The following is a 13,550-nucleotide window of genomic DNA, read 5'->3' as shown; positions in this document are numbered from 1 at the left end:
GTGAGGTCAGATCTGGCAGTGGTGGCTTGCTGAGCACTGCCTCTCCATCAGTAATGACGAGTTGCTTGTCCTCCTGGTCAAACCATTCCATGAGAGCTGGTGAGAGGAACCTGAACAGCTCAGTCTTGTTGCTGTCCACTCATAGGAAGTTCAGCCAGTTTCCTGGTATGGCTGCGGCAGCCACCACACGTCTCCGCACACCTTGTCCCCGCTTTGCACGTGTACTACCTTTCAGTGAATCAGCAAGGTAAGTATCCCAGACCAGATCCAGGCGTGACACTGTTTGCAGCTTCGTGGACATATATGGGATGAAGATCTGTTGTGCATACTCTTCAAAGGTGTTTGATGCAGCCGGCTTCAGCATCTGGACGATGGCTGCTCCATCACGCACAATACAGGTCGTGACAGGAGTCTGTCTTTGCGTCGGAGACTTCTTCCAAGCATGTGAGGAGATCACTCTTGGTACCAGTGCAGAGGCTTCCACCATCAGACAATGCAGGAGGGCATGCCTGATTCTCGTGACAAAAGAACTCCTCAAGGTTTCCATCCCTCGTCTGGCAGCCAATGTACGAAGTGCATTGTTCAATGTACGAAGTGCAGTGCGAAGAGTTCACGGTCATTCTTGATGGAGGCGAGCTGTTGCTGACCTATGCTCTGGCTTCTTGGAGTGGAAGTGCTGAACACCTTCAGCTTGTTACGAGGAATGGCTACGTCCACTGCCTTTGTTCTGTCCAACAGACACTCTCTGGTGAAAGCCTCGAACTGCTCTTGGCCAATCCTCTTGGCATTCATCACGGTCTCCACAGCAGCAGGATCTGCGATCTCCTTTGTGTGCAGTTTGACTACATCCTGACTCTCCTCCTCGAATGGGTTGCCCATCTCCTCCATGACACCGACGAGAGAGCGAACATCTTTCACAAATGAGGCCTGTACACTTGGCGTCTGATCATGATGACGTGTGTCTGCTGTTTGCCATCTCCAGTGTTGGTTCCCATCCTGGAATTCTTCGATCACCCTGATCACTTCTGGTCCCGCAACCATCCAGCGACGTAGGGCACTAGGGTTGTCAGTGAGCCCAACTGCTCCACCGTCTCCTTTGATGCAGGCATTATTCTGCTGATGTGCCTGGTCAATCGGGATTGAAGAGAACACCCTCTGTGTTTTCTGAATGGTGAAGTGGCTTTCCCTGAATTTCCTGGCTACATCTGGGTGTTTGATGGTGAGTTCGGCCATGTCCTTCAGGTGCACTGATATCCACCTAGCATAGTGGGTGTGATCCAGTGCATGGAACCAGGGGACCAGCTCTGTCAGAGCATCGAGGTACATCATTAACGATCCCTGCCTGAGAGAACGCACATTCACTAGAACCAACAGTTCTAGTTCCAGCACGGTTGCCCAGTAGTGAAACTGGGGGATGTCTTCTCCTCTCTGGCAACACCAGTCTTCAAACTCCGGAAGGTCCTCTGCATCCCTGGTTTCTCCCAGACAGTAGTGGTTGTAGGCACGGTGTTGCAGGATGTACAGTGCTGCTGCAGTCACTTGATGTGCTCTTCTTGTGCGCAAGACATGGGATGCTCACAGGAATGAGTCTGCTGTCCCTGCTGTCATAATCTCGGCTTGCACAAGTGCTTGCACCCAACCACTCCCTTTCAGCCAGTCCCCCAGTGTCCTCAGTGCCACCATCTCTATGTGGAGGCCACTAAACATCACCACTATCTGTTCTTCACCATAGCTCTCTGGCCACTTCCACTGTATCTGCTTGGCCAAAGCAAACAGTGGCTGATCAACGGTGACCACTGGTGTCTGTCCAGGATTCAGGTGTTCCACAGCATTCTTCACGACGTCCATTGAGTGCCGGATCATGGCCACTGTGTGGGATCATGTGTGAGTGCCGGATCACTGTGTGAGTGCCGGATCATGGCCACTACCATTGGATTCCTTGCCCCCAAAAACAAACATTTAGATACCAGAATCAAGTCAATAGCTGCATTACGTCCAGAGATAATAGCAAATGTAGATTTCAAGTGGCGGCCATTTTGAAATCCAATATGGCGGACATAAAGAGAGAATTTCAAGTGGCCCAATATCTGAAAATGTTCGCAACATATTAATGTACATTTTTGCCAAATTTGATGCTTGTATCATAAAATGCACAATTATTTTGAATATTTGGGCAAAGCCACCCCACTCTGAAGGTTAGCCCAAAAATGATTTGATTTTCTGTTTTGATAAAGATTAGACACTTGAAAGTATAAACGAGCCATAAATACAGAGTATTTTAGCTTTCAGAATCAGTTTTATAGTAAAAACTCATAATTGGCGAAATTTGACCCCGGTTGATATTTGACCCGCAATATCTCGGAAAAGCCCCCGAACCTGGCTGATCACCTTTCATATTCGTAATCTACACAAAAAACTGGTCTGGAAAAGTTGGATGAAAATTTGTCCCTCTTCCAGTGGTGATTCCCCCTTCCTACCACACGACTATTACAGTAGAAGGCGTAGCTAAACAGCTTCTGCAGTCATCATTGGGTACCCGACACTGGCTCAGCACAGCAGTTTTTAGTAATATCTACAAGTTGAAGGGACCGACTACAACGGGCATTTAAATACTGCTCTTCTGAAACAGCTCATATAACCATGTTCTGAAATCGTTGGATTATTTAATTCGTTTAAAATTAAATTATTTTGTGTGCGCATACTAAGTACAGTATCATTACAAGTGAATGCTGCCTTCATTCTTCTATCCACTTCTGGTCCAGCACACACACCATCAGGAAGTGCTATTTTGGCTACATACAGTGACTATAGAAAGTCTGCACCCCCTTTCAAATTTTTCACCTTTTGTTGCCTTATAGCCTGGAAATTGCATTAAATCAGACTTTTTCCATCTTTATTTACACATCATAACCCAAAACTTCCAAGTGAAAAACAAATTCGACAAATTTCAGAAAATTAATTTGAAATACAAAACAAGAATATCTTGATTGGATAAGTGTCCACCCCCCTGAGTTAACACTTGGTGGAATCACCTTTGACAGCAATTACAGCTGTGAGTCTGTTTGGATAGATTTCTACCACCTTTGCACACCTTGATTGGGAAATATTTGCCCATTCTTCTGAACAAAACTGTTCAAGCTCAGTCGAGTTGCGTGGAGAGCATTGATGGACAGCAATCTTCAAGTCGTGCCACAGATTTTGGATTGGATTTAGGTCGGAGCTCTGAGTGGGCCGCTCAAGGACATTTATCTTTTTGTTCCTTAGCCACTCCAGTGTAGCTTTGGCTGTGTGTTTTGGGTCGTTGTCATGCTGAAAGGTGAACTTCCGTACCAATTTCAGCTTTCTTGCAGAAGGCAGCAGGTTTTCCTCTAGGATTTTTCTGTATTTTGCTCCATAAATTTCCCCTTATATCCTGACAAGTGCCCTGGTCCAAGCTGATCAGAATCATCCCCATGACATGATGCTGCCACTGCCATACTTCACAGTAGGGATGGTGTTCTTTGGGTGATGTGCTGTGTTTGGTTTGCACCAAACATAACATTTTGCATTTAGGCCAAAAAATTCCATCTTGATTTCGTCAGACCACAAAACTTTTTTTTTTGCCACATGGCCTCAGAATCTCTGGAGAGTTTTTTTGCATTCCTCAAACGGGACTCAAGGTGGGATTTTTTTTGAGTAATGGCTTCCTTGCCACCCTACCGTACAGGCCAGACTTGTAGAGTGCTTGGGATATTGTTGTCACATGCACACAGTAATCAGCCTTTGCCATAAAGGCCAGATAGCTCTTTCAAAGTTGCCATTCGCCTCTTGATGGCCTCTCTGATCAGTCTCCTCCTTGCTTGGTCATCCAGTTTGGAGGGACGGCCTGATCTAGGCAGGGTTTCGGTGGTACCATCCGCCTTCCATTGCTTAATGATCGTCTTGACTGTGCTCCAAGGGATATTCCAAAAAAATCCAATTCCATCGAGACCATACTCTGTGCAGATAGTTGGTGCTGCCGAGGCAGTCTCCTGGACTATTGGACACAATCCGAGACGGGTCGCCACTCCGACGCATGATATGCAAATGGCTAAGGGATATTCAAGGCCTTTGAAATATTTTTATACCCATCCCCTAATGTATGCCTTTCCACAACATTATACCGCAGGTCTTTTGAAAGCTCCTTGGGTCTCATGGTAGAGTCTATGCTGTGAAATGCACAACCCAGCAGAGGAAACCTACAGGAACAGCTGATTTTATTCTGAAATAATAAGAATCACTACAATTTAACACAGGTGGAGGCCAATTAACTTGGTGTGTGATTTTTGAAGGTGATTGGTTACACCTGAGCTAATTTACAATTGCTATTATAAGGGGTGGACACATCCATCCATTCCATTGGGGGACCATACTCTGTACAGAGCGTTGGTGCTGTCGAAGTAGTCTCCTTGGCTATTGGGCACAATCCTGGACAGGTCGCCACTCTGACGCAGGATACTTGAATGACTCGGTCATCCCAGCAAGCTGGTACTCATTTTGCCGACCTCGGAAGGATGGCAGGCTGAGTCAACCCCCTGGTGAATTAATTCAGCGGGCAACGAGGCTTGAACTCAGGACCCTCGGATCCCAAGCCGCCACCCTAACCACTGAGCCAACACCAGACTACACTTATCCAACCAAGATATTCTCGTTATATAATTTTAATTAATTTTCTGAAATTTGTCGAATTTGTCTTTCATCTGGAAGTTGTGGGTTGTGATGTGTACATAAAGGTTGAAAATGTCTGATTTAATGTAATTTAATTCCAGGCTATAAGGCAACTAAAGGTGAAAATTTTAGAAGATGGGTTGTTGAATAATAGCATAATAAAATAAAGTTTTAGAACAATAGAAGATGGGTTGTTGAGTCTTCAAATGTATGGTACATGAGGCCTGTATATAAACTGGTTTCACAGAAAATAAATAAATAATTATATTTTGGAAACGGCTGTAGCGATCGATTCGAAAGTTTGCACTTATGATCCACTCCCCTTGCTCTATGTAATGTGATGCGATTCATATCGATGCGTTAAGCAATTGTGAAGAAAACGGGTTTGAAAGTGTTGGTTTTCAAACAAACATGGCTGCCAAACCACGTGACCTATGGCAGTGAAAATTTGCACTCTGACCATGATGGGAGAGAGGATCACGTGTGTGAAGTTTCGTTTTGATTGGATGAGGTTTGTTTTTCTCTCAAATGTGGCTGCCACACCACATGACCTGTGATGTCATCATTTTCACATTATATGTAGCAATGGTAGTAGATGATATTTGGTAAATTTTGCTTCAATTCGATAAGCAGTTCCAGAGAAAACATTATTTAAGATTTTTCTTCAATTGAATATGGCCACCGAACCATGTAACCTATCAATTATTCTTTATCATGCATGTATCCCCAATGCAAGGGGAACATGTCTGCGAAGTTTCCCCTCAATCTGTCCAGCCGTTCTGGAGATGTTTGAAGGTTTTAGGGTAAATCCAAGATGGCTGCCAGACCACGTGACCTATGACGTCATCATTATCAAAATGTATTCAGCACGTCCAACCAGTCATTTGTGTGCAGTTTCACTTTGATCTCGAAAGCTGAGCGGTTCTGGAGAGGAAGAATTTTTACTATTTTTTGAAAAAAAACCAATATGGCTGTCAAACCACATGACGGATGACATCATAATTTTTTGTTGTGTTCATATCTTTCCCGAGATGAACCTCAGAACTTTTCATACTGATGGGATGCAGCGTTCTACATGTCGAATTTTCACCGGGATACCACTTCACTGATGACATCGCAGTTAACACCACTTATACCCCTTGTGGAGGTCTTCACAATGAGCAATGTTTAAATTTTTTTCCAGAGAGTGGTTCCAGAGAAGAGGACGTTGCTTCCCCCTCACCCTAACTGCTTCCCCACGTGACCTATGACGTCATAATTGTCATAAAATAAATTCTGCATTAGTAGTCACACCTATGGTTAAAATTTTGTGTCAATTGGACTAGTCGTTACTGAGAAAACACGTTTAAGGAAATCTTCGAGCAAAAATATATACATTTAAAAAAAAAAAATCACAGTATAGCCCACCTCCAGCAAATTTGGGGGTGGGGGTACTCAAACCCTGTCCAGCCCTGGCTCATATAATCGACTAGTCTGGAGAGCACCATCTCCAACAGAGACTGCAGGCATGTGAGGCTAAATCGCTGTGTTGGCATCAGTTGATCCCAATGCCTGAAGCTAACCCATCTCACTCAAATCAGTGCACCCTGAGACCCTGTCACAAGGTGTCAACGTTCGGATGGAGAATTGGTACCAAATACAGTGGGGAGAACAAGTATTTGATACACTGCCGATTTTGCAGGTTTTCCCACTTACAAAGCACGTAGAGGTCTGTAATTTTTATCATAGGTACACTTCAACTGTGAAAGACGGAATCTAAAACAAAAATCCTGAAAATCACATTGTATGATTTTTAAATAATTAATTTGCCATTTATTGCATGAAATAAGTATTTGATACATCAGAAAAACATAACTTAATATTTGGTACAGAAACCTTTGTTTGCAATTCCAGAGATCAGACGTTTCCTGTAATTCTTAATCAGGTTTGCACAGACTGCAGCAGGGATTTTGGCCCACTCCTCCATACAGATCCTCTCCAGATCCTTCAGGTTTCGGGGCTGTCGCTGGGCAACACAGACTTTCAGCTCCCTCCAAAGATTTTGGCCAGGTCCTGCCGTGTAGTTCTGGGCTGATCCCTCACCTTTCTCATGACCATTGAGGCTCCACGAGGTGAGATCTTGCATCGAGCCCCAAATCGAGGGAGATTGACTGTTATCTTGAACTTCTTCCATTTTCTAATAATTGCGCCAACAGTTGTTGCCTTCTCACGAAGCTGCTTGCCTATTGTCCTGCAGCCCATCCCAGCCGTGTGCAAGTCTACAATTTTGTCCCTGATGTCCTTAGACAGCTCTGTGGTCTTGCCCATTGTGGAGAGGTTGGGGTCTGATTGATTGAGTGTGGACAGCTGTCTTTTATACAGATAACGAGTTCAAACAGGTGCAGTTAATACAGGTAATGAGTGGAGAATGGGAGGGCTTCTTAAATACAAAACTAACAGGTCTGTGAGAGCCGGAATTCTTACTAGTTGGTAGGTGATCGAATACTTATTTCATGCAATAAAATGCAAATTAATTATATTAAAATCATACAATGTGATTTTCAGGATTTTTGTTTTAGATTCCGTCTTTCACAGTTGAAGTGTACCTATGATAAAAATTACAGACCTCTACGTGCTTTCTAAGTGGGAAAACCTGCAAAATCGGCAGTGTATCAAATACTTGTTCTCCCCACTGTAGGTCCGCTGCAGTGGCATTGTTTCGACAGCAAACCTCCATTAGCTGTCGTCAGGGCAGCCACAGACCAACGCCCAGCATGTTACAGGGCGTCATGTATCCACAGGATGAACTTGTATTCACTCAATAGCCCAAACTACATCTGGAAGCCACCCTGGGCAGAGATCAAAACGGATAATAAAAGTTGTTTATGCATCGCAGGCTTTGGAGTTACATCTGAGAACAAGGTACTGCAGGGTGTGAAACTTAAAAGTATCATGAAAAAAAATTACTCATCGTGTGACAATTTGCCGAAACGGAACAGCACTCGGTGGAGCACATACCTCTGCCAGGCTGAACAGTTTACATTTTGTATGCCACTGATATGTTGGATCTGAATCTGGACCTTAACCAAAATCGAATCAGCTTGCTCTCGTCACCGAACCAACTCATCCACCTAGTTTTGTCAAAACTCGTCCGCAACCTTTTGAGATATCATGCTATACATAGTTTTTGGCCCCATCTCTCAATGGTGAAGAATCACTTAAAAATTAAATAATTCTCTGATCCGGATTCGGATCTTCACCAAAATTAAGCGTTGCTGTCCCTGGCCGGTCAACTACACACACACACAATAAATTTCAGAATGATTGCTTGAAAACTCTGGCCAAAAATCATGTGACAAACAAACAAATAGACAAGCCGGTAGGCGGACATGGGTAGTCGATCAAGTCGAATTTAGTCGTTTTTCAGCCGTAACTAGCCAACAAAATCGTCCATAGCAACGGTTCTTTCTCACACATAACTAGGACATACCATGAACCTACCATACCAGTTTCATGTATATCTGACTCATAGTCTCTGAGATATAAGGAACTTCGTTTTTTTATTGTTTTCGACCAGGGTTCATTCAAAGTCTATCTTCTCCAACAGTTTTCATAGGATCCGGCTGGAAATTTTTGACAATATGGCTGAATGTACTGCCCACAGTCGCTCGTGGCCCGATTTTTGATTTTCGAAAAAATTTATTTTTGAGATTTTTTTTTGAAAATTTCAAAGGTCCGTTGCTCGGCAACGGATGGGTCCATAGCAACGGTTGTCATTTGCACACAACTAGGTCATGGTATGAACCTACCAACCAAGTTTCATCGAAATCGCCATTGTATTAACGGAGCACTGGACCGAACAGACAGACAGACAGACATACTGATAATAAGGGTAGACTAGATCGACAACCCAACAGACAAACATACGCTACAGACCAACATACTTGGCAAAAAAAAAATTTTGCACCAAGTAACAATTAAGAATGAATTTGTGAATGGCTGAATCCAATCTCAATACAGTGTACCTGAGCAGCTGGCACAGCTGGTGGTGGAGGGGCAGGGACAGCTGATGGAGTAATTGGGGCAGGAGTTGGGAGTCCGGTGGAAAGAAGCTGAGGCCCACCAGTATCCACGTAGTCTTTGAAAGCTGGGATGTCCTCCGAACGTTCCACCAAAACGCACAATGGGGTACCCAGCGGTACATCACGTGAGCCCTCATCAACTAGGATTCTTGCTAAGTATCCCTCCTCCTGCACCTCAAATCCTAGAAAAAGCAGCAGGGTGACAGTTATGAACCACCACAATTGAAACCACCACTGGAATTACACAGAAGTTGTAAGAAATAAAATATAATCATCATCAACTTGTCCCCCAATATATTTTCAAAACTAGAAGGGCACTCGGTAGAGTCCTCAAGAGTCCTCCGCCCTGTAATGCCTGATCCACGACAACATATCAGGCCCAATATATTTTTGAGATATCGTGCGAGATATCGTTATAGACTCAGCCTCATCGTAGGAGATACCAATGATCCGAAATGCCTTGGTTTCCACAGTGTGAAGCCAAGAAAGGTGGGAGGCAGGAGCACCGGCCGAGAGGGGGATAGCAGTACTCCATCAGGCTGCAGACGAAAGTTTGGTATGTGGTCAGGAGCTCAGGTGGGCTGAGAAGGGACTTTGCACGATGGAGGATTCCCAGGCGGCGACTGACTTTGGAGGCCAAGTTGGAAATGTGGCTTTCCCAGGAAAGATCAAGGCAGACAGTGAGACCCAGAAGTTTGAAAGAAAGGACTTCTTCCAGAGGATTGTTGAGAAAGTTGATGGGGGGGGGGGGGTTCCAAACGGTCCTTTCGGAGAGACATCGTGAGAGTGTGAGATTTGTCCGGATTGAAAGACATGTTCCACATTTTGGACCAGTTTGTGATTTTACCCAGATCTGCAGAGAACGAAGAAGCTGCTGCTTGTCGGTCTGAGGGATGACAGATGGTACAGCAGAGGGTGGAGTCATCAGCATCAGCAAAGAGAGGGTGGAGTCATGAGTAGAAATTTGAAGACTACTTGCATTTTTGGTCACTGAATTCAACCACCAATTATATTTGAGGTCAAATTTGGTTTATGGATTTTGCAAGTATTGTGCTCTGCACGACGTCATCTTCTTGTTTGTTTGTCTGTCTGTTTGTTTGGCCGCACAGAACTTTCGTGTTTTTCGCCGCAACCGCTTGTCGGATTGAAACAAAATTTTCAACATTCGTGCGACTACTCATGCGGAATGTTTTAATGATAATTATGACATCATAGGTCACGTGGTGTGACAGTAATATTGGAAAAACAAAAAACTTTGGATCTCTGTATCTCTGAAACCGCATAAAGGATAAAATTGAAGCTTGGAAAATGGTAAGTACTCCTCATGGGGAATAAGTGATTATTTTAATGATGTTATAAGTGCCATCGTTATGACGTCATAATTGCATATGTAGAACGCCACGTTAGATCAGTAGGAAAATTTTTGAGGGTCATCTAAGGATAAAATGGTCCACAGAAATGAAAAATTCATGACGTCATCGGTCATGTGATTTGGCAGCCATATTGTTTTTTTGTTTTTTAAAAGCTTCAAAAATCTTCTCTGAAGTGGCTGAACAGATCGAGGTAAAACTTTACACATACGACTGCCTGTCCAAGAGGAAGAAGTTCACACATGTGATGTCATTGCTCACATGGTTTGGCAGCCATATTGGATTTACCCTAAAACCTATAAAAAATCTTCTCCAGAACGGCTGGACAAATCAAGGGGAAACTTCACACAACTTTTCCCCAAGCTATGGTTGTACAAGTGTGCTAAGGAATCATTGATAAGTCACATGGTTTGGCAGCCATATTGGATTGAAGAAAATATTAAATAATGTTTACTCTGAAACCGCTTAATCAATCGATGTGAAGCTTCACATTTATGATCGAGTAGAGATGGGGAAGACACGTTTTAAATTTTAACTTGATCAGACACATGGTCTGGCAGCCATATTGGATTTACCCGAAACCCCATAAAAAATACACCAATCAAAACAAGCCCTGGCGAGGGTCTGCAATCTCTGATTGCTCTTTTTCTTGTTAGTATTAATACCGTTTGGTAATAACATTAATATTATGCTATTGTCATTAGTGTTGTTATTACCACCACCCTCAAAGATTGACAGAAGTTATGTTTTCTCCCTGGTCTGTCTGTCTGTGAACATGATATCTCAAAACGTGGACAGATTCAGACGAAATTTTGTGGAGAGGTTGGGTGTGTGACAAAGACAAAATGATTCGATTTTGGTGAAGATGCGACTACGATAATTTTTAAAGTGATTCTTCAACAGTGAGAGATCGGGCCAAAAACAATACATTGCACGATATCTCATAAAAGTTATGGACCAATTCGGATGAAACTTGGTGGACCGGTTGGGTGTGTGACAAGGAAGAATTGATTCAATTTTGATGAAGATCCTAATCTAGATCCGGCCCATAAGGGAAATACAAACTGTTCAGCCTGGTGGAGATATGCGCTCTACCGAGTGCCGTTACAGTTACCTCTGCCCACCGAAGGTGGATGGAGGTTATGTTTTCACCTATCTGTTTGTTTTTCTTTATTTGGTTATGTCTGTTTGTTTGTTTTTGTGCGCAGAATATCTCAAAAAGTTGTGGACGGATTCGGATGAAATTTCGTGGGCAGGTTGAGTATGTGACAAGGACGAATTGATCAGATTTTGGTGAAGATCTGGCTTCCAGACTTTTGTGGGTGATTCTTCACCATTGAGAGGTCGGGCCAAAAATGATATATCGCACGATATCTCAAAAAGTTGTGGACGGATGTAGAAAAAAATAAAAAAATAAAAAAATAAAAATAAAAAAAACTTGGTGGACAGGTTGGGTGTGTGACAATGACAAATTGATTCGATTTTGGTGAAGAACCGAATCCAGATCCGGGTGGAGGTATGCGCTCCAGCAAGTGCCCTTGTAGTTACTTTTGTTGTTAGAATCGGCCTTGGAAAAATGCCAAAATTAGCCATCTTAACATGGATGTACAACTTAATATGGATTTTGTCCAAGTGGGAAACCCCCCTTGGGGAGAGTATGGGGGGGGATGGAGTTGCTACTACAACCTCCATCGTGTGGCCCTTAGTTCTCCTGTCGAGTTTGGTTGAGATCGGATAAGTAACGACCGAAAGTATCACGGTCAAAAACAGCCAGCCAGACAGAGACACCAAATTGCGTATTTTAGTATGATGAATAAAAAGAACAAATACTGGTTGCTAGTTCCAACTAATCTATTCTTTCCTTGTGCTTTTGCCAAAATGAATATTATAATAGCAACTTCAGTTTCACTTAATCTTTACACATTGCTTCGCAGTCCACATAATTATTGCATAAATATAACATCACAATTGTTTGTAGTGTCCACAGAAATCAGCACAATTTTAAGCATCTTGAAGAGTCAATAGTTATTATAAAATGGCATCCAAAACTGTTCAGAGAATTCACGTTTCCCCTACAAACTAAACTGTCAAAATCCGTAATCTAATAACACAACATTAATCACATGCTGTTCAATAATAATCCAACCATGGTCAAATACTCTGATGTGATTGAACAAACCTTTTTTTTTATGAGATGAAAGGCTTTGTTCATGAAACTCTTTTGACTTTTCAGCCTCTGAAGAAAGTTTCATGAAACATCCTCTTTGTTGGAGATAATGAAGCTGAAAGTTTCACTACAGGTATTGCATTTGGTTTGCATTTCAAGTTTCCTCTTTTGCTTCATATCCTCACTTGTGCAATGATTGTTGTCGGTTTTTTTTATAAAAGGCAGGATATATTTTGGCATGCTTGGGTTCTAGATGATGCAATATTTGAAATATGTCAAACCTTGAGCCTTCAGATCATGCTTCACAGCTGATAGTCAATTAAAAGATGATCAAGGGCACTTTTGTCGTGAGCCAAATGGTCGGGCAGACAATTTCACCTAACCCCTTTTTATTGGATAAAGTTTTTTTTATTGTTGATTATTAATCTCCAGCAAATGTTTGATGATATTCAGGTGGGTGTGGACTTCTTGCCCTTGGAGATAATCAGAAAACACAGAAAATCCAAAATGGCCATGATGGAATTGTAAAAAATCTATTTATTTTCATATCTTTACAACCACATATCTTTCAAGTGTTCCAAACAAGGACGAATCGACTCAATTTTGGTGAAGACCTGGATCCGATAATTTTTAAGCGATTCTTCACCATTGTCAAAATCCAAAATAGGGCCAAAACGATATATAGCACGCCATCTCAAACAGTTATGGGCAGATTCTGATTAAACTTGGTGGACCTACTGGGTGTGTGACAATAGATTTTGGTGAAGATTCGTTTTGGGTTCCGGCCTATCAGTGGGATACAAAATGTGAGCTGTTCAGCATGGCAAAGGTATCTACTCGACTGAGTGCCGTTCTCGTTTATTATCCTCTCAAGTCAGCAGAAATTATTTGACTTGCTCATGCAATCTACTGCAACAAGAGAGTAGACAAGTGTTTCCTCCATAACACAATCAGTCGCTATATGGAACCTTCAACACCATTTGTTGACAGACTCCTAAATGCATAGGCTATCGTTTTGGTCTTCATAGCAGAAATTTATGTCGTTGGCACAAGTGGCAAAACTCATTAATCTTGCCAAAGCTTTTGGTTGGGCGATCAAAAATGGTAACACCTCTTTATCGGATAAAGTTGTTTTTTCTTTTTTATAATTGTTAATTAGTCATCTCCAGCATGTTTGATGATATCCAGGTGGGTATGGACTTCTCACTCTTGGGGAAAATGAGAAAAGTGAGAAAATCCAAGATAGCCACCACAGAATTGACAAAA

General features: G+C 42.6%; 1 protein-coding gene across 1 annotated transcript in view; it reads right to left on the bottom strand.

Annotated features, from left to right (window-relative positions):
• Nucleotides 1–13,550, bottom strand: part of DLAT (dihydrolipoamide S-acetyltransferase) — a 47,343-nt gene that overhangs the window by 15,257 nt on the left and 18,536 nt on the right. The window contains exon 6 of the mRNA XM_085864814.1: nucleotides 8,691–8,929. Within this exon, the coding sequence (XP_085720940.1) occupies nucleotides 8,691–8,929 (239 nt within the window). The remainder of the gene's footprint in view (nucleotides 1–8,690; nucleotides 8,930–13,550) is intronic.

This window comes from Eptatretus burgeri, chromosome 2, assembly GCF_056783735.1.
Source record: "Eptatretus burgeri isolate ZD-2024b chromosome 2, Ebu_testis_v1, whole genome shotgun sequence".
Lineage (NCBI taxonomy): Eukaryota > Metazoa > Chordata > Myxini > Myxiniformes > Myxinidae > Eptatretus > Eptatretus burgeri.
The sequence above is the reverse complement of the archived record's forward strand: the minus strand, read 5'-3'. Positions and strand labels throughout refer to the sequence as shown.